The following is a 21,641-nucleotide window of genomic DNA, read 5'->3' as shown; positions in this document are numbered from 1 at the left end:
CCAATCCCCCCCCCCAAATCAAAAAATTGAGGTCCCAATGAAAAAGGCTGCCAGCACAAGCAGAAGGTGCTAGCTTTTCTAAACGGCTGGAGAAAAAAAAAATAGCAAGTCTAAGTCCTCCTTTTCAGAAACAGACAATTCTCCCACCCCACTTGGTATCTGCTGGGTACAGTTGCGTCTTGGAGATATCATCCCAGCAGGACTGCTCCCTACAAGCAGTACATCTACATCACAAACTCAAACACCTAAAAAATCAATTAATTCTGACAGATCACTTTCAATAAGTAGATATTTAAATTACAAAGTCCTGTCATCACCTCCTCTCCCACCCTGCCCTCACTCACCAGTTCTTGGTCTAGCTCACAGCCAAAGGCAAGGCAGAGGAGGGGCTGACTTGAACAAGAATAACACCAAGCCTGCAGCTCTTCCTCGCAACCGGAACAGAACTGCAAATGGATTAACGGTGTACACCAACATCTCAAATCACATTAAGAAATACTCCGCGCTATCTTCTCCTGCCAACTGCATCTTCTGCACAGCATTATGGACTGTCAATATTACGGGAAGAATCATTACTGTTACAGGAAGACCTTTGAAGACGAGGGCCCGGTCAATTGCCCTAAAATATTTTTGCTGAAGTCAAACGAGAATTTTTGCAGCATAAAGGCTCAGTCCTCCCCCCCCTTCAGAGCCAAAAGTTCTCACCTTTGATACTGCAAAAAAGCATCCCAAGGAGGGTAATTATCCACAGAAAGCACACATCTTTACAAGCTTCTGCTTTATCTTATTTCAGCACAGTAACAACTCTACAGGACACTACACCGAAATCAGTAAGATGCAGAGTCTTAAAGTGAAACCAGGCTTTAGGAATGGATAACTTTTCTAACAATTTAAACACATCTGCTTAAAATAGAATAATTTGATTTTTTTCTACTGCTCATTTTGTTAAATCAAGAATTTAATATAATCAAAGCAGTGGCCTGGCACTTGCTGGAGTAATGAACACAAAAGAGAAATGAGCAAGAATACACAAGTTAAATGCTTATCAGAGCATTTTGGCAAGAATGAGGTATCTAATAACACTTTCCTTCTTGGAAAGCAGCAAAAGGAGGCAAATCAAGGGCTGTGCTGGGGGTGTTTCAGCCTGGTCTGACAGATGCGGTTTTTAGAAAGCCATCAGCAACCTCTTTCTACTCCTCACCATCACCACCCACCTCCTGGGAGCTCCCCAGCGGTGCCCAGCTCAGCAGGCAATTCCTTGTCCTCCTCCTTCATCAACATGCTGATGCACAGCTCCCACTCTTCTTGGGGCAGCTTGCTTCCTACCAACCCCCAGGGCCTGATCCTGCCCTCCCTGCAGCTATCTGGCAACTCATCCATAGATTATTCCTTACTAAGATCATACAGGGGTAGGTGAGGATCAAGCTAACACGCAAGTGTCATTCACGCCTAATTCTAAACCACTACTACATCACTGATGTGTTTTCAGTAAATCTTCTTGAAATAGAAATAAGGAACAGTAATTTCCCATCGCACGTGGAAAAAATAATTGCTTTCTCCCCTAAATGCTCACAACTCCCCACAGGATGGCAGGGTCTTTATTTTTTTGAGGCTTTTTGGGTGGTTTTTCTTCCCCAAACCCTCTTACAGGCAGTGGAAGCAGCAGTCACTGTTCAGCCCACGGGGTGCAGACCATCGATCACAGCGGCTTGGCAGCGTACAATGTCACAGTGGTAATGCAGAGATGACTGATAGCCGGGTGTCACCCACGTTCCCTTCAACAGCACTTCATCATTCATGTTGGGAGGAGTCTAAAAGCTGGTGAGAGGAGCTACCACTTTTCTTAGAAGAATGAACACACAAGCCCCGAAAGGATGTATTTGCATCCATGTGTACTCCTGGTACTTAATCTGCAATCTATTTTGCCACAGTATTTTCAATATTAAAACCGACAGACCTCGTGATTACTGCCTGCTTTAGTCAAACACACTAAATCATATAGCTCAGCGTGCTTCTTCCCCCAAAATGAAGACATCTTAAGATAAATTAAGACTATAAAACCAAAATGTTTTCAGGCAAAAAGAGCTTCCAACTAAAATACTGGCATTTTCTTTTAATAGCCAAAAACCCAGACCCACCCTCCCCTTTCATATGTGCGCGTAGCCTTCAGCAACTGAAAAACACCCCATTTTTGCGATCAGGAGAAGCAAACAGGGAACATGATGCCGCCATTTTCAATCTCTGAAAATCCTGAACCATTCCCATTAATAACTTGAAAAATGGATGAATCTTTATTCTAACAGTCTTAGATGTTCAGCTGCTGAACTATTTCTTGAATAGCCACATATCAGGACTTTGCAGTAAAACAGCAGTCAAATCAAAAAGCTCTCCTTACTGGTTTTAAGCTAGGTGATGGGTCTTCAAAAAAGCCTTTTAAGTTTTTTTGTCTTCATTCACTGTGCAGTACACAAGGCAACCACCGGTCATGAAGACAAAATAGCAGCTTCCCTCTTACCACTATTTTCAGGAATCTTGCATTTAAAATTTTCTCCTTCTAGACAAACCTACCATGTGTTTCCCTTTCTGAAGTAAGCATTCATTTTATTTCATGTTTTTTGAGCTGGCTTTCCTGAGTAACATGAAAAGAAAACCAGCTTTCCTCAATTATAAGAACACTAAATAAATCAAACAGGACTGCAGTCTTAAATTTAGTTACCCAAATAAGCCATTAACCTGAATAAAAATATATGCTGTCAAATGGGGCAAAAGCAAGGCCAATGCATTTTAAGTCTTATTAAAGGATTATGTAATTAAGTGATAAGTAACCCACTGATACATATATTTAGCATATGAAGTAGTAAGTAACATACTACAAAAATTCATCAACATAAGCTATAAAATCCTAATGCATGTTTTATAAACCCTGGGCTGTTGCATATGCATTCTGTAATGGTAATACTTTATTCTGCAAAGTTTCAGATTCTTCATGACAGCACTACATTGATACATTTTAATTGTACGGTTACTAACTGTTGGATACCAGTATTTCTGAAATTGGCACAAAAGTAACAAAGAAAACAATGGTTTTAGAAGATAAAGCTCTTCAAAGCTCTTTTATCCCCAAATGTAATTCCCAGACACTAGAGAAAAAAAAAAAAGACTTTTTAGCATGAAAGGAGATTATTGTTTGCCCAATGAGCCTGTGTGGAGGAACCTAATGCTGACAACTATTTACAAAACGATATACTGAAGGATCAGCCTTCATTTCTTCTATGGTGGATTTTCAAGACCAGGATAGTAATATATTATTCCAGTAATACAGTTCTAGCCGAGATAAAAATTTGCTTTATACTTAATCTTACTAGTATTAATTTATTTTATAGTACCTTAGAGTACTCTAGGCATTTTAGATCTCCTTTAATAAGACCTATGCCTCGCCATATGCTGCTCCCAAATAAAGGCTTGATTCATGTCAACAGCATACAAGCCAAAGGGCAGCTAGCTGAGAGTCCAGGACAAGTTCAAGAGCATTCTCAAATGGAGTGAGAAGATTTAACTTCAGATGGGAAAGAAGATATGAGAAAGGACATGAATAAAATGGTGAGGCTATTCAGTGAGAACTGCTGTCTAGAATGAGGTGCCCTGGTTTAAAAGCAGCTACATACCATAGCTAATCTGTTGTAGGCATCAAAGGAGCAGATCTTAAATACAGGGTGTTGAATGAGTAGCAGTAATGTGGGTTTTAAGCAGGGCAAGATAAAAATAGAGAGCTCAGAGAGGAAAAAAAAAAAACAGATCTCACCCTAGACAGAGTCAGGACAGGGCTTCAGATGTAGGGCTGGAAAAGACCAAAACAGATCACCTGGTTTGTTCCTCCAGAAGAGATGAACTCTGCTCGTCCAGACTAACAGAGATGATGGTTTGATGATGGTCACTGCTGTCAGAGACCTCCTGTGAAAGAAACCCCACATCTGATCCCCAAAGATGCACCAGTAGAAAGTACTTTCCATCAAATTTAACCTGAATCAGCTTAGCTGAAACAAATCCTGTTTTTCTTGTCCTACCCATTGCCAACCTGGGCAGGAGGTTATTCCTTTCTTCTCTTCATCCCTCAAGGTGGTTGTAGGCCAGTCCAATACTCTATGCTACACCCAACTCCATCAGCCTTTCCACACAAAACACATCTCTCCATTGCAGAGCTGATCTCTTTAGATTTTGATTGATATATTCAAGCTCTGTGAAACAAATGCAGCTCTACAAGCACTGGCAAGGCCACCAACTCACCAGGGAAATCCACCAATTTGAACAGCAGCCAGCTGGCCGAATTCCACTCCCATTAACTCCAGCATCTTCAGTCTCACTCTAGAGCTTTCAGAGTTTGAAACGCACACTCAGAACTGCTTTAAAACACAGTTTAGTTCAATTATCACAAGGGTCCTGCACAACTGCATTATTAACTTCTGGTGTCTTTTCAGACCCAAAGCTCAAGCTCTTTTGTTATAATTATGCTATGCAATACAAGCATGCATGAATCACTCTGGCACACAAACAGACAGCATAACCAAAAGAAAACACATCATCATGGCCCCATGGGGTATGAGCAAAAATGACCATGTAAGCACATGAAGAACCGGGGCGGGGGGGGGAGTGTCACAGAGGATGGAAGTTTACATATATACAGATACTGCATCTAACTTAAGGAATCCTAGTGGAAAACAAACCCCCCATATATTTCAACTCTATTGAACTCATCATTATCCCACAAATTATTCATGTAAAATTCCTTTATTCTGTATATAACAGAAAATTTTAAGTACTGCTTTGGTTTGGATTACTCAGTTTACTTCAAATACTTAGATGTACAGTATGTTTCTCACTAACCTGTGCATGCACAAAAGCATGTACATATAAACAAAGCAGCCAAATTGCAGGTTTTTAAGGTGTCATTAATACATTTTTTTCACCTAGTCAGGTATTACTTATTTCCCTCATGCTCCCTTCTGCAGTATGAATTGCATTCTTGCCATGTTAGCATATCCCCGATTCCTCTTCTACACTGGTCACAGCTGAGCAGCAGCGTTTGGAGGAAAAAACAACAGGCTGCCAAAAGTACTGCCCTGAAAATGCCAATTATAATCATAGCTACATGACACAGCTCAATGGTGCCAAGAATCCTCCTTCTCCTTTCACTACCCCCAATCCCTCCCCCTTTATTTTATTTCTATCCCTGAGGGCAAACACTGCCTCCAATCCAGGATTCCTGTATAAAATCTCTATCTGAACCAAGACTGACAGAGAACAACATGAATCTATTCACAAACCATGCTGAGTAATCTAAACCACCATTATTTTTAACTTCAAAGAGGCACCCTAGGGTACCTGTCCTCAAAAGACTGAGCCAAAAATGCTGCTCACAAAAAAAAAAAAATATCAAACCCAATGTCCTACATAAATGAGAAGCAACTTGCAGAATCAATCTGGTTGAATTTACTCCCCAACTTTTGGTATTTAGCCTTATTAACCACCAAAAGCAGGGGCAATTGCTTTCCCTCTTGCTGTTCATGTGCAACAAGTCATCTAGCTCTCTCATTTTCTGCAATGAATAAAGAATTACGCACATCTCCGCAGGACCAGGTTCCTTAATACATGTTTATTTTCCTGTCTGAGCCTAAAAAAAATCCCAGCACATGGAGTTGTGCAACGAGCCACAGCACACAGCCAATACCCCAAGGACCACAGAGGCTTTCCTGTTCTGTGCTACAGGAAGGTCAGGGAAATCAATGGGAGGTGGAGGAGATGGGAGAGGACCCATTACACAAAAGCAAAGCAGGTGTGCGGCGCTCCGATTTGGACAGAAAAAGTGTACTTCTAAGCTGTAGAGAAATAAGTTTTAAAATAAACCCTGAAAGGAGGGAGGGTCTGAAACAAATAAATCAGCGCTATTATAGCCACTGAAACAAAAATCAGACATAATCGCTGGATAAATCAAGCCAGCTAAAAGAAAGCATTTATTTTAATGAGCAACTTTTGCAATTATCTGGATATTGTTAAGAGTTGCTGTGTTTTTACTTGGCCAGACCAAATAAGACTGAACAGCACAGGTTTACAGGGGGCTCTTTGTAGCTTCTCCCCTGCTATGGCTTTGCAGGGAGTCAAAATGCATCATGCAGAGTCTCCTGCCAAATCAAGGGAGGAGAGGAGGCAATACAGCCTACAAACACTGCCTGACCCAGCTATTTCTCTCGCAGCACTTAACCACTGTTCCTACTTCTGTGAGTTTCTATATGATAAAAATGTATGTTTAGCACAGGCAAGTGCAGGCAGTTTCTGCAGGTCACAGCTAGTCAGTGTCACAGCCATATATAATGCACACGTAAGCATCTGATGTGCCCATTTTCGGTAATCCTAAGTAGCACCCCAGGAAGTCCAGAGGTAAAAGAGACTCACAGGCTTTGCAGACCTGCTGTACAAGCACAGGTTTTAATGAAAAACCTGACTGGTTTTGTGGATGTGCTTGGAGGGCTTCCTGCTACGCAAGAGGGACCAGACTTTTCTGATATAGCCTCTGGTAATTCCAATAACCTCCTTCAGGTTAAAGCAAACTTACGTGAGCTGCAAAGCAAAGTCCAAATTGTCCCTTTGACACGTAATAACAGGATCAATTCCCGACTTGAGCTGCGAAAGGGGCAGCATTTCCATGCTGACCACACTCCACTGGCAGGGAGAGAGTTCCTTTTCTGAGCTCCATGGCCATGCGGACCTCACAAGGACTTTGCTCGTGCTCTTAACAGATATAACTGCAGGTTTAAGAGCCGACTGCACAAGCTGCAAGCTGCTGAACCCGCACAGCCAAGGAAGACCTCCTGGGGCAGCCAGGAAGCCACACTACCAGGATTCATTAATCCTTCAGAGCAAAGCAGCAGAAAGAAGAAAGCACCTTGTCCTGCACATCAGCCGGTTCTTCGTACCAGGAGACATTGTTTCAACCGCTGCTTGGCCACAGCATATTTCAGTCACGTTATTTCATTTCCACTGGTCCCTCAATACTCCATATGCTGGAAGAGGAGTATTTTTCTTACCTTCTGTGTGCATGGGGGAAATGAAGGCCAGCCAGGCTGCAAGGATACTGGATTCTACCAAAACCTGTACCAAATAAGCACCTAGCTAGACAAAACTCTGCAGAGGCAACCCTTGGCTAAATTGCTCCTCTCCCTTCCCCTAAAATTCATTACTCACTAGATGAGCTGGTGCACGCAGTTTAGCAGTGGACCAAGGTCTGATCTTGTGGGGACTAAAGCAGCTGCAGTGCTTTATTTGGAATTACAACCATGAAACAGGTCTACCTCTAAGCTTAATCTGTCTCCAGACTGGAGGGTCAGTCTCCTTCCCATACACCACTGCTTTCCTTTCCCAGTTAGATCACATTTTCCCATTGTGTTCAGCAAAAATGAGGTGAGCAACAGGCTAAACGAGGGCAGCTGGACCTCCCTGGAGCATGGAATGTCTTAAAGCTTTAATACACAAAAATTACTATGGCACATAGCTATAATAAAAATTTAGACTATGACACCTACCAAGGATCTGGCAAAAGCAAGCTCATTTGGCTTGACTGGTGGTTTTGGTGGGGGTTTTTTGGGTTAGTTTTGTTTGTTTTTAAGTAAGTGTAGAAATCTGTTTTCAAAACCTACCAGCTTGAGCCTTTGCGATACACAGATAACTTCTCCCAGGCACTCCCACACAACTACAAAGACTAAACACTTGCTTTCTTTAACAGCAGCTGTGCTCCTGGTGCAATCTCCTACTTCTAGCAGATGTGATTCTAGGAAAAATACTAAGTTTCCTTAAAGATTCATAATAAAAATCAAGTGGAGAAGCAGCAACACTAGGAGAGTTGAAGGCTGCTTCAAAAGCTAATGTATCTTCAGTTGCAACTATGTCACCATTGAAATTGCTACCAAGTACTTGAAAAGTGACTAGACTCTACAGGATACTGTTAATAGCAACAATAAAATAACATGCATCAAAAAGCTTACTTCAGCACATGGTCTGTATCTACACACTGCAGTGTTGCAAAGTGTGGCACATTATGACATTTCTGCTCCTTTCCTTGACGGGGGACTGTGCAGACAGATACACGGACCTTCCAAAATTTTCCCCTAAGAGGACATCCTGAGGCAACAAATGTGTATGACATTACCTCAAAAAGAACAGCTTGCATATCCCTGATCTCAATTAAAGCTCCCTCCTTTTCCAAATTCAAATCCTGAAGTGAGAGTTACTTAAAATATTTATACAAGGTAGACCTTTTAAAAAGATTAAGCAGAGTGTGACTGCAACATAGCTGATTGCAGAGCAGATAAGGGGGTTAGAGAAGTAAGTCTGGAAAGACTTTTTTCAGTACTTGTAAAATACTGCAAATATATTAGGCCAAGAAAGAGACAACTGGGCTAACCTCATGAATTTTTATGATGTCCCATGGAAACAAAGATTAAGAGGAGATTTCTGGAAATTCAAAAACCAACTGCCTGATTCACTTTTTATTTGTGGAAGTTAATTTAAGAAAAAAAAATCCTCCCTTTTGAGTCAGTAACCATTAATTTGGCATTCATGAGTGCACTTCCAGGTGCTGTTTGGAAACTGAGCTTGTAAATATAGAAAGGTTTCTCTAAATAACAAAAAAACCACAACTGAGGCTTATGCATAGGATATTTAGTTTTTTATTTACTCATCTACACATACAGACCCAGGAATCTTTTCAACTCTTCAGGCCTACTTATATTCTTGTAAGGACATTGGGATATACAGCATCTGTGCTTTATACCACAGGAAAAATACCTAGAGGTGTTCAAAAAGGAAAAATCTTCCATTAAGAAGTGGACACTGAGATCTTTACAGTGTGCCATGGCACCAATGCATTGCTCTGCCAGCACATCTGGCACTGGTTATTCTGATGCCCACAGACACAAGGGGAGCAAGTTTAATTCTTGGCTTTAAATCAATAGAGAAAAAATATTATTATAGACTCCGACCACAACAGGATTAGATCTTGAACTGAGTTGAGGATAAACTCAGCTCCCCATGTAGCTTTTACATCCCTGCCATAACCCATGCCTGCAAGCATGAAGCTCGTCAGAGTGAGGCTGCCATTTCTACAACCTTTCATCTATACAGAATATATGGAAAGCCAGATTTTAATTCAATGTGTAATATATATGTGCAGGGTTGGCTGCATTTTATATAACTATTGCCACCATTTTTATGACAATCAAACTGGAGTCCAAGACAATTCTGCAGCCCATTTCAGCTGGTGACTAAAACTCTGGAATAATGCATTCCTGAGAGCTGCTCTGTTGGAGGGCTCAGTCGTGCAGCATTTCTGTCTTGGGATGCTTTCTCACCTCACACGGTGCTCATGGCCTCTGGGAACTGACAGGAACACCCAGTGCCGTGCCGAAGTCAACGTTTCGAGACGGTACCAAAGCTCTGTTACAGTACAGCACTGAGGATGCCCCAGCCAAACCAAAGACGAAAAGTCACAGCAATGGCTGCTCACACAATGCAGTCAGGCCAAGCACACACACTGGAGGGTATTAACGCATCTAAACTCCAGCACTTATTTCAGGTATCAAATTAGGAAGCCAGGTTCTTTCAGTTCTCAGTATAGTTAATGGTAAGGGACAGAGGCTCTTCAAGGTGCTTAAAACTCAGCTTCTGTTCCAGTGTTATCAGCTCCCAGAATTTTATCATGGGCCTGAAAAGTATTTTTGAACAGCCCTGTTCATTTAAAGCTAACAGTTATGTCCCAGACCCTGTGTTTCAGAAGAAAACTTCCAGAAAAATCGTGTTGTACATTTACCCCAAAGGCTCAAGAAAAGAACAGGAATTTATAATTTTAAAAAAATTTAAATAACCTCATGGATTTTTTTGGTGAGGGGAGGAGTGAGGGGGCTGACTCATGTTTTGTTTTTTGGTTTTTTTTTAATACTTGTGGCTGGCTCTACTGCATAAATAAATCAATTCCCTAGCCACACAGCTCCATTTTTCCAGTCACAGCTTGTTGTTTTATTTATTTTTTTCCCCTCCATTGCTGACAAATCACTCCAGGGAGTTTTTAAACCCAGTAGTCTACTTTCCAAATGGAAACAGTTAGTATAATTTGTGAGAGAGAAAGCAAACAACAACAGAGACTTACCCCATTTTTTGGGTATGCTATCCATCCTAGATCCCCCATTACTGTGCGCGAGTCCAGTAAATTCACTGAAAATAAAAGAAAAAACTGTTAAGGAAGATGGATGGATTACAAACTTCAATAAATATTTCAAGGTTTGGGTGGCTATGGTAAACAGGCTGTTTATAATTAACCAAGGAAGTTGGATTTTCGTAAAGCAGAACAACAATGCAATAACTCCTCTAGGAGGTCATATACTGAAAACAATTCCATATATGCATTATTTTATTCCTTTGAGATCTGCCACTGCAACCAAGTTGAAAATGCACTAAACTTCAGTAAGATCCAGATCCTTCATGTTCTTAGGATCTGGTCTTTTGCAGGGAATAAATACATAATGCACACTGTGTGTTTATGTGTATATGTAAAACATACAGTACAGAGATATACACATATACTCACAAACATCTATGTGTGTTTATACACACATTTCTTCTAAGGTGGCATATGTTTTTAGCATAATCAGGCCTTTAAGACAAAAACGAAACAAGAAACAACGTGCAGAGTTTCCTGATTATTGTCAATTCAATTTTTAAACTATTTTATGTACAAGTATTACAGTATTACTGTTTTCAGGAATCTGTTCTTTTCTCCCTCTCCCACATTTTTCCCCAAGTCTTTGACAACTTCATTGTAAGATATCCAAGGGATTTTTTTTTCCTCACACAAAAATTCGGAGTAGCTTTGTTAAGTCACATAAGCAATCAAAAATTTACATTAAACAGCAAAAAAATATTTTCAAGCTTATAACATTTTTTTCCCCCTTATATTACCCAAAATACCGAGTAAAACGTGTGAAGTAGTTAAATCTACACACACTTAACTCAGCTAAGGAAAATTATAGCAGCTTCTGGTGCTGAGCTTTCACCTCCTGTACCCAGGGCTTTAAATCCCCAAGTTAAAAGCTTGTCTCTGAATCAACAGCTGTCATCCAAAAATCTCAACCTAGGAGGAACTTTCTTCTACTTTAAAAGCACACGATTTCTTCTTTTTGGATTACACCACTCACTTCTCACAGTATATTTGTCTGCTTAATACCTCATTTTTTGTACTCATGTCCCTCCTGAAAAGGAAGAGCTTTCCCTGGGTCTTCAATTCCTGATCTCCACCCTATGTCCTCTTGAAAAATCCCATTGGAAGTTTTCACAATCAGACTTTCAAGATTTTCCAGCCCACGATGATCTAGCCCAAGAACAAACTTGAAAAGAGTGGAGGCAGCTTTGCACTCACTCCTTTAGTACCAACCATGTAGGTACTTCAAGATTGCTAAAGAGAAACAAACAGGTTGCATGCACAAGTATAAATGATGTGAGTACCATAACCCTCACCCCTAGTACTTGTATCAGGCTGATTTGCTGTCTCTGCGCAGCCAAATATATCAGTGCAAACACTTATGAGGCATACAGACCTTTCCTTACACTGGCCCAGGTCACCCCGCCACAAGGCACCGCAGACAAAATTAAAAATGCTGCCAATTGAGTACCTCAGACATCAGGATTACACTATTTACAGAGGCATAGCAAGAAAACCCAGAAGTACACTATACTAAAAGGCATGCTCCTTTAAAATCTTAAGGAATATTTAAAAAGCAAATTAAGATTAAACAACAGATAAGTTCTCTGAGTCAGTTTGGTCTTAATCATTGTACTGTACTGAAGGCTGACAATTGTAGTCCCTTGTACACAAAAACAGCCCAAAACACAAAAATACAACGCTGAGGTAGAAAAAAATCAGTTCTCAGCTCTGGCATCAAACACTTATCTTAAAAAAAGATTTGTCTATCCAGATATTTTCACAATGTATGGAAGTATTAATGCAGCACACTATCATAAGGCATATAGATGTTCTGCCTGGTCAAGTATATTTTTGTGATGTTGAGCAAAAACATTCGGTAGCTCAGGGTTTTCGTGCCCAGATTGCTTTCTCCTGCCAAAACAGAAAACAGCTGGGAGCTGGCAATGCTACCGAACTACAGGACATTTGGTGGAAGCAATTCTCAGAGACTACACTGAACTACATCCACAGTAAGTAAACATACAATTAGGTGGCTTTCCACCCCACCGCCTAAGCAAAACAGAAGTATTGCTATCATCTACCATTAGATATGTCACCCAGTGATGGCCAGACTTTCCCCTCCTGAAGTCTGCAGGTAAAATGCTCATTAAGGTCTCCTGTTCCAGCTGACGTCAAGCACCAGTACCCAAGTGCTCCTGAACCACACTGCATTTTCTTTTTAATGGGATAAAAAGGGTGATCTTAAAATATACTTCAAAATAGGACACATAAATAATACGTCCCATATTATAAGTGTATACAACTTTAAAAAAGCAAGAGAAGGAGTGTAGTTGCCAAAATGGCAGGTTTACCCAAATTCCTTCTATTACAATCACTGTAATTAAACTGTGCAGAACAGTATATTCCTGTCTTGAGTTGCAATGGATGCAAAACAAGTATTGATCTACATTGTACAGCTTAATTAAAACTTGTCCTGGAGATGCTACTAATGAATGTAATTAGATAATATGTTTGATGCCACAAACTTCTTCATGACATGCTAATTAAGGAAAAAAGCAGAAAAAGTGCTTTTATTCAAACATCAGATCATAAAAAGAACATGATACGACTAAATATTGTATTATCTTTCTATCAGTGACAACTTTTAAATTGCTGTTATTAACTTCAATTTCAAAATAATTTTCTGCATATGAAAAGATAATACAACCCATTCAACTCTAATTCAAGTCAGTGGGAATTTTCCTACCGGTGAGTCAGCCAGAGCTGAATACTAAATCTCCAGTTAGAAGACTCGATTTCTCCGTTATTTTAGTAGAATTCTGCATAGAGCAAAATAAATAGGAGAGGACAGGATACACCTTTAGACAGGTGCTGCACAGTAACCCAAAATTCACATGCTAGGAAGACGAAAGCCACAAGTCACTTTAAGCTCCCCCTGTGCCTGGGCTGCTCTGGAGACCAGAGAGGCTCCCAGCACAGCTCAGACAGCTCTGAGGGGCTGCTAAGGCACAGCAGACTCTCCGGCTGCCCCATGGGCTTCTGCCCAGGACTGCTTTCACAGTATATCTTCTAAATACTGCACTACATCGATCTGCTCTGAGGAATATATTTAGCCAGTACTTATTCTAAATATTACCTGCAAGGACCAAAACGTTTTGCTTTGAGAATCCCCAAAATTCTGGTATAAGCACAAATTACCACTGCTCCATCTAGATACAAGGTATCTGCATCTTCCCCATCACCACCCTACCCACTCATTTCCAGTACATCTGTCCTTTACTTGCATCATTGCCGGGTCCCAACCCCACCCTGATTCAGCCTCAAACCCAGCCAGAGCTCCAGCATCCCCTCCTGGTTCCTCCGATCGCCCAGCTGCAGGAGCTCCCCACACAGGGTGACAGTGCTGCCAACACTTTCGGGACACTCTCTCAGACAGCCTTCCCATCCCACACTGCTGGAGAGGCCACCAGCGCACAGTCCCACTAGACAAGTCCATACGGGCTCAGCACCACCTGTCTGCCCACCACCTTCCAGCCTGGCAGGAACATTATTTTTGCTGAAATGGCTTTCATCAAAAAACTGCAGATTGGCCAGGTTGGGGAAGAAACAGTGGGCAAACAGCAGGTAAAGTACGTACCTGCAACACGGAGGAAACCATTTTAGCAGAGACTTTAGAGAAGGACTGCCATCATCCCAAACAGATGTTTCCATAACTCACCACATGGCTACTCGGGAATAGATGAAGCTTTTTTGCACCTGAAAAAAAACCCTGAAACTGTCTCTGGTTCGACCCACAGCAAGACAGAGAAAGAGACCAGAGGTCTTCTCCAGAGCAGCAGAACCAGTTCCTCCCCATCCAACCTGTGACGACCATCAGCATGCATTTGGCCATGGCTGTCTAATAACCAACTAACCCAAGCAGTCAGGTAACCGAGGGAGGTAATTCAGGAAAACCTCCAACTATGGTGCTTAAGGCTTCCATACTCCAGGAGGTCTAGTGCCAGCTCCTGTATACCTTGGGACTCCTGGACCAGCCCAAATGCTGTAGATACTCCACGAGCATAACCCAGAGCTGTTCTCAGCAGCCCTTGGGATGCAGGAGAGCTTACCCCACTGAAGAAATCTCTCCAGAAATCGCTAGCAACTCTGCTTGACCCATAACCTTAAAAGCCTCCAAAATAACAAAACTCATTTATTCCCACTTCCTTTCTCCTCAGCACCAGCTATAGCTATGTCTCAACGAACAAGCAAGAAACCTCAGAGCCCACAAGCACACTCTTAGCACCAGTATCTTTGCCAGCAAACTTGGAAGAGGCACACATACACATTCAAAAATGCTCATCTCCACCATCAGTGCATCCATTCCACAAGCCCTAATTATTTCTAACGCTCAGTCAAGGGGAACACAAAACCGCACAGATCTATATCATTAACTTCCATGCCTTCAGGGTAGGATAAATGATGATTAAGTCTAAAGTCATACCACAGCCTTTTTTTTTCTTCTTCTTTTTTTAATACAGAATAATAGCCCAGGGAATTTGCATACACTCTTGTTCTCAGACAGGCTAGTTACTATGGGTGAGCAATCAAGTTAGAATAAAACCAGAAGTGATCTAAACCTTTGCCCTGAACTCTAGCTAGTGAATTAATAGTGTTTTTTCACTCAGGAATCTCTGACAGGGAGACTGGGTATGGCTTTTTACTCAAGTGTCCCTGTCACATTCATACAGCCAGCATTTAGCAGCTTCACTATGGCTACACAAGGATTGTGGCTGGAAGGAAGCACAAGAAACGCTAGGGTTGATGGCATTCAACATTGACCTAAACCAACATTGCTGCCCACACAGCAGAGCACCCCATCTGACACAGCCACCTAAAACAGTGCCATGTGGCAGCATTAGCTTGCCCAGGCAAAAGCAGGACAGGTCTGTCATGATGGTACAATGTCTGAAGCAAAAACCACCAATCAATGGATTTTTTTTGGTCACACCACAGAAGTGAGATTGCTCCTCTGGCTCTGGTCTGGAGCAGGATCAGCTGGAGCAGCTTCATTTTCTTCACTCCAATTTCAAACGGGAAAAAAACAAGCTGAAAAAACAAAAATCCTCCACCAACAGGCTAAAACACTGAGCACTTCTGATCCTACCAGCAGCACGTCCTCCTGCCATTTCAGCACCTAAGGATCTTCCAGAAAAGACTTCATTGCTCACACCGGGGCAAAGTCTCTGCAGGCATATGAAAGACTGAACTCTTCTGGGTTGCCATGGTCTTTGAGCTGATTTCCAATAAATACTTATACACCAGAGTAGTCCTGCTCTTCAGCAGCATCATTTGCAAGCTAAGGCTTACCACAGGGCACACTCTACCAAAGTTTATCCTGACAAATCGCTCTAGAACAGGCAAAATGGTCAGGATAGCAAAAGCTGATGGAGTTTATGCCATGAAGTTGTAAAGCTGTAAGAATCTTTTTATTTCACTGAAATATACCTAAAGCAGGAGGAAAAGAACATCCTCTTTGACCTAATCAATACCCTATAACTACAGTTTCCATCACAAAACAAACAGGAGTAAAGAAACCTTGAAGCCTGCATAAATACTTCAAAACACCACATGATTTCTAAAGTAGCACATTTTTGAACAATAACATTTGAATTAAAATGTTTTGTTTTAAACAACTGAAGCAAAACTCTGCTTTAATACATTTGTTATGAATTGAACAGGAATTTGAACATTGTTTTGGGTAACCTGAATCTGAACTCCCATATGAAAAAAGGTATGAATCAAATGCTCCTACATCCTCCTGCAGCTCCTGGCCCCCTCTGCACAGCACTCCACAGGACGTAGCCACCCATGGAAAGGTCAGAGCTACATCAAGGTAGCGCCAGCTCTGACCCAACACTCATAGCTTGTGGGAGCAACTACATTTAAAATACTTGTGAGAAACCTCTCATGGGAATACTCACACACTGCCAATTAAGCATGAGGTGAAACGCTTTGCTGCATGGGGGTCAAGGTGCAGAACAAGATGCGACAGCAGCGCTTTGCACCAAACCCTCATTGGGAGGTTTCCTGAATAGCATCACAGGCTTTCCACCAAGCTTCAGTCCTCTGCTCTCCTCCTCTTTCCCAAGGCAGGGGGTATAGCTGCCAAAGACATCATCATTAACAGAGTTGGTTTCTCCTTACACCGCATACCTCCCCATCCTTCCTCCTGCACTCCTGGAGTTCACAGCACTATCAAGACACACTGACTGCAGAGGACTCTTCATCATCATGAGTCAAAATTTGCCTGCTTCATAAATCTTCACTGGTTTTATTGAAGTATTGTTGCCATTCATTTTCCAACTGTTTTCCCTGTTGTGCCAAGCATTTCTTCAAGAAGTATAAATCCAAGGCGATCCAACAAGTGACAGTCAAAAATAATCCAAGAAAGCAAAAACAAATGAAAAAAACAAACTCTTGAAAGAAATCAAAGTCATCAGGGAGCAGATGTTTTGTATTAATTAGCTACACTGAGTTGGGACAAAAAACACACAGGCAAGAAGAACCTTGGAAACATTTCCATCAGTGGAAACCAGCTACAGCAGAGTGCAAGCTGTAGCAGTACCTATTATTTATAGCCCACTGGAGGAAGAAAATATACACTACTTCATGAACTTGCAAACTAATATTAACTGCAGATTTATATTTTATTACATTGGCTTCATTCTGCTCTAAGTTTTCTCATGATTTCCTTTTATAGCAAGAGCCAAAACGCTAGAATCTGCATCACAGATTCATGGGTTTTTAAGGCCCGATGGACAACTGCAATCGTAACATCAGCCAGAGAATTCTACCCAGTAATTTCTGCATTATGTCTGTAATTTGTTTGAACACACTGTTTAAGAGGGGTGTGATATTGCCCTTTGACAAAGTTCTTCAGGTTGGCTGCATTTTTTCTCAGCAGGCACAGCACCAGCCGTAGCTCCAGGGAGTGGAACCAAAAGCTCACTTCGATAACCAGACCCACTAAAACAAATAGGAAACTGCAGATTTTTTCCTTACAAGGACTTGCACTCAAGACAAGAGGCAGTCATTTGTTCTTCCCACCATACATAACTTAAAAGCAGAAGTGGTCAGATTATTAGCTTGACACCAAAGCGCCGGGAAACTTAAAAACTCCAGTATGGTTTGCTTTTTTTTAATGGCAAACACTCCCATTCCCACCAAAATCACCATTTAATTGAAATTATTCACTATGAAGAAAGTCAGTAAAATGCTTCCAGCCCCACTCATAAGATCCACTGGAAACAACAATGCACCAACACAATAGCAGATCTCCAAGCTGGCTGCAGCACAAATCTTTTGGGGAAACCATCTGGGCAAGAATCACCCTGCCATTAAGAATGAAAAAGAAGCTTCCACTGAAGGCAAGATACAACCAGCACCTGCAACCAGCAACCTGACAACCAGCCTGCGTGGAGACACAAAATACCAGTGCTGCCTGCGGACCCAGGGTATCTGCAAATGGTTGAAGGAGGCAGCCAGTTTCTTCAAGACCCTATTTAAAGCAAGCACCTTATTAAGCACTCACATAAAGTCAAGCCCTGAAATCCTAACAGCTTCCCAATGCAATCAAAACACCTGCTGGCAGTGCTGAGATGAAATTTCACCTTCTTCCCTAAATCAGAGCATTACCAACTAAAAGCAATACAGTCTCTGTTCCTAAAAGGTATCCTAAAAGACATGGACAAATTCTGCTATGCAGATAACTAAACTCAACAAAAGGAAAGACACTCAGCAGACACATCCAGAGCTGTCAAGGCTGTCAGCTTTCACTAACAGTGGACTCGCAAGACCTCACTGTCCAGCGCCAATAAAGCCTTGCTGTTGACAATAATGACTACTCTGCTGCCACCAAGTTCACTCAAGTAGAAAAAAAAGGAACTGACATAATGCTTAGATTGCATTCAGGAGCAAAAAAATGTTTAAGATGATCTATTGGCTTTTCGGGGGGGTTGACAGTTTATCCCTTCTATTTCTGTTGACGGAAGAGGGTGGAGGTTGCTAGTGGGAACAGCTCATTGCCAACACATTTTAGGAAGAAATTGCATGTGAACATTAGTAAAGCAAAGATGGATAAACCAAAATGACTGGGTTTTTTGGAAAAATTAACACACAAAGGCAAGTATGCAGATAGTTTCCCCGAGTAGTTTCACTGATTTGGGACATGCAAAACAGTTAAAAAAAAATGATACAAGTCCACCCAGAAACATCATGAAATGTATATTACTGATGCTGAATAATTAATTTCCTCCCAGGTGTTTCTCTATCCCCTCAGAGAATTACAAAGTTCAAACTGGTTGTTCTGACCTCTAACATTAAGTGATCCAGGTTAGAGAACCCAGGAGTTAAAACCCTGGCAAGACACTTCAGTTCTGCCCCCTGCACCAAAATGAAGTAGCTGGCATGAAAGCCTGCAAGCCCAGGGTCCTACCATCTCCCCTACAGGCTCAACACCTGCTACACAGCCACCTAAACCTAGAAGCTCTCAACTTCTGCAGGGGACTGCTTCCTCTCCATGCACACCCTGCAAGACACAGTTTGCTCAGGAGCGCACCAGCTGACCCACTGCTGATGCTCAGGAGCTTGCCAGGGGGAAGGCGAGGGGCAGGAGTCACCTTCTCCCTCAGGGCTGCCAGACCAGCTCATGTAGATATTCCCCGATCTGCTGTGATAGTACATGCTACATCACCTTCTCCAGGAGGCATCTCTCATCCTTCCAGCTAGTGGTCACCTGGGCAGCTCTACCTGGTCAAAGTCCTCCTAACATACCTCCTGCACAACTCAAATATCAGGGAGAAGGGAGAGAAAAGGAGGGCGTTTCCCACCACCGACACCCGCAGCGAGACAGTCACAGCATGTACTGAATGCTCCCATGGCAATTATTCTGGCCTAAAGCATCTGTAGTCCTCTTTGCAAAGCAGAAGCAGGGAGGCTGTGCTCATACGCACAGCCCAGGGCAGTCTGCAGGCCCCAGCATCCTTGTTCACAGCAGGCAATGTGCCACTGGACCTCTGCAAACAGCCACCCATCACCTCCCACACCCAGAAGTCGTGATGCGAATCGCAGTGCTTACATCTCCTCCCGACTGTCTCCTCTTGACGAGCTTCTTTGCAGAAGACAGGGATAATTGCTTTCTACCTCCAAGAGGATAAGCATATTAAACCTTCAGAGAGGCTCAGATACTGCACTGACCAAAGCCAGAGCAAATACCAAAACTGAGACTGTAAGAGATATAATAGGTCAAAGAGACAACTAAAAGGGTAACAAATCCCTAGGGAGACCTAAGCTACTGAAGGCCAGTGCTCAAGTTTGCCGATACAGCTGGCTGTGAAAGCAACTGCTTTCACAATTTGCTGTGAAGCAAATGCTTTCACTCAGCAAAACCTGTCACCTCAATGTCCAGCTGGTCACAGAGCAGAGTGAGGGATAGGGACAATGTGAACACAGAGGGCAATCCATCTCTCCATTCTGCCTGTGCCAAAAACCAGGGACGTCTTAAGAACAAAATATATTTTCAAAGGAAAAAAGGATTCTCTGCTAGCTTTTAAAATACACAGCAATTTTACAGCAGAGATCAAAGAAAATGAGTTTAGTAAAGAGTAAGTTACAAAAAAAATTGTTCATTCCAATGCAATCATCAACACAGTATTTCTGCAACATTCTCCGAGTAAAGAAAAACACCTAGCTGAAGTCCATCCTGGTTGAAATGAGGCGCCATATCTCAGCAGCACTTATGGTCAGTGAGAAAGGTGCACTTAATGACAGATTTTTCAATTCTGTGTTTAGATGTTTTACTATAAGCGTAAGATTTTCTTTTTAAAAAAAAACAAAAACCAAAAAACTTTTTAATGGATAGTAGGTTGAGTATCTGCTGAAGAGCTGCACTGAATACTCTTTCCTCCATAGAAGTGAGCACTTAACTAAGAAATTCATTGCTTCTACAAAGTGACCGATCTGTGTGCACTTTGGTTTTTTACGTCTCATTTTGCCCTTGAACCACATACAGATTTAGATTTATTTCCTAAAGAGGAAGTGAGAATATTTTAAAAATTTGCCAAAAAAGTTTTTTCTTTTTATTTCGGGGCAGGGTCTCACTTCCCTGACATCCCCGAGTAATGTTTAAAGCTTGTCTCTATTCAAGAATATACATACCTGCACACTTACAGGAACAGACCACTAAAAACGTAGCTCCAAGTCAGAAAGACTGGGAGGATCTAACAGCCCCACTTCTGCTCAAGAACCTAAAGCCAATGGGGTCCAACACCATCACTCAATTGAGCAATATCAGCTGAACTTTCCCAGGTCAAGGGCTCTGCACTCGCTCAGCGTGTGCTGGAAACGAGGATTCCTGCAGAAGCAGCACAGAAATCCTCAGAACAATAAAGCGTAAAACCCACGAGGATCAGAGAGCAAGGCACCACATAATAAACTGTCCTGGCTTTGCAATTTCTGCCAGATTTTACAAAATCCTGCTCCCACTTTCATCCCCTGCCAGAGCCTGCTGCAAAACACTTTCTATTTTAGTGCAAAGAATAAACATTTCTTTACAGGTGAGATTTTGTTTTCTTATTTAACAGAAAGAACAGCAGACACGGAGATAGACCGTATACTGGAGCTAAAAAGTTAGGTAACAGTGGGAGAGTTTACAGCAGAAGGGGAAGAAGCTGTCAGACAAGCCCACTGAGTCTTCCCTTTTTCCCATGGTACCTGCCAGTTCACCCATCTGTAAATTGATGTGCAAATAGCTGCTTTATACATCAAATTATGGTGTCAACATTTATGATACTATAAGCAGATGGTCTGTCAGTGGTTCAGTTTAAGACAGTTTGCCTGTTTTCCACTATTTATTGCAGTTTTTAAGATAAGCTTCAAAAGGAAACAGATACTATCTTGGAGTCATTCTTTGCTATTGTTTACTTCCCTTTTTTTAAACGTGTCATTAGGCAGCAATGCTTTTAGTCATATACTTAAAAGTGCTGCATTTCAAATGTTGTTTTACTGTCAAAAGGATAGTAGTTTCCATTTTAAAGCCATGATTGAGTCATTCTAAACCTCTCAAAAAGCCATACATCACACATCAGACTGATCCCAAAAAGACCATTAGACATGAGCTGTCCTTCCTCATACCAGTAATTCCACTGCAGTAAATTTAAAAGTTAATGGGATTACTCCTGTGAGTAAAATAAACACATGGCACTGATGCTACGCTCTGCTATCATGGAATGCACACAGGGAACCATTCCAATACATGAAATTAAGAACAGATACCTCCTCAAAGCCTCTTTACAAAGCACTGTGAGCAGACTGAAATGTGTCCAAACTTACCCGTTCTGCATGCATAAGGTATATGCAT

General features: G+C 41.8%; 1 protein-coding gene across 1 annotated transcript in view; it reads right to left on the bottom strand.

Annotated features, from left to right (window-relative positions):
- EPHA5 (EPH receptor A5) overlaps positions 1 to 10,252 on the bottom strand; it is a 181,091-nt gene extending 170,839 nt beyond the window's left edge. The window contains exon 1 of the mRNA XM_009273607.1: positions 10,193 to 10,252. Within this exon, the coding sequence (XP_009271882.1) occupies positions 10,193 to 10,231 (39 nt within the window). The 5' untranslated portion in view covers positions 10,232 to 10,252. The remainder of the gene's footprint in view (positions 1 to 10,192) is intronic.
- Positions 10,253 to 21,641: the final 11,389 nt, after the last annotated feature.

The sequence above is a fragment of the Aptenodytes forsteri genome, unplaced genomic scaffold, assembly GCF_000699145.1.
Source record: "Aptenodytes forsteri isolate BGI_AS27 unplaced genomic scaffold, ASM69914v1 Scaffold93, whole genome shotgun sequence".
In the NCBI taxonomy this organism is placed as follows: Eukaryota; Metazoa; Chordata; class Aves; order Sphenisciformes; family Spheniscidae; genus Aptenodytes; species Aptenodytes forsteri.
Note: the sequence above shows the minus strand (reverse complement) of the source record. Positions and strands in the feature narration are given on the sequence as shown.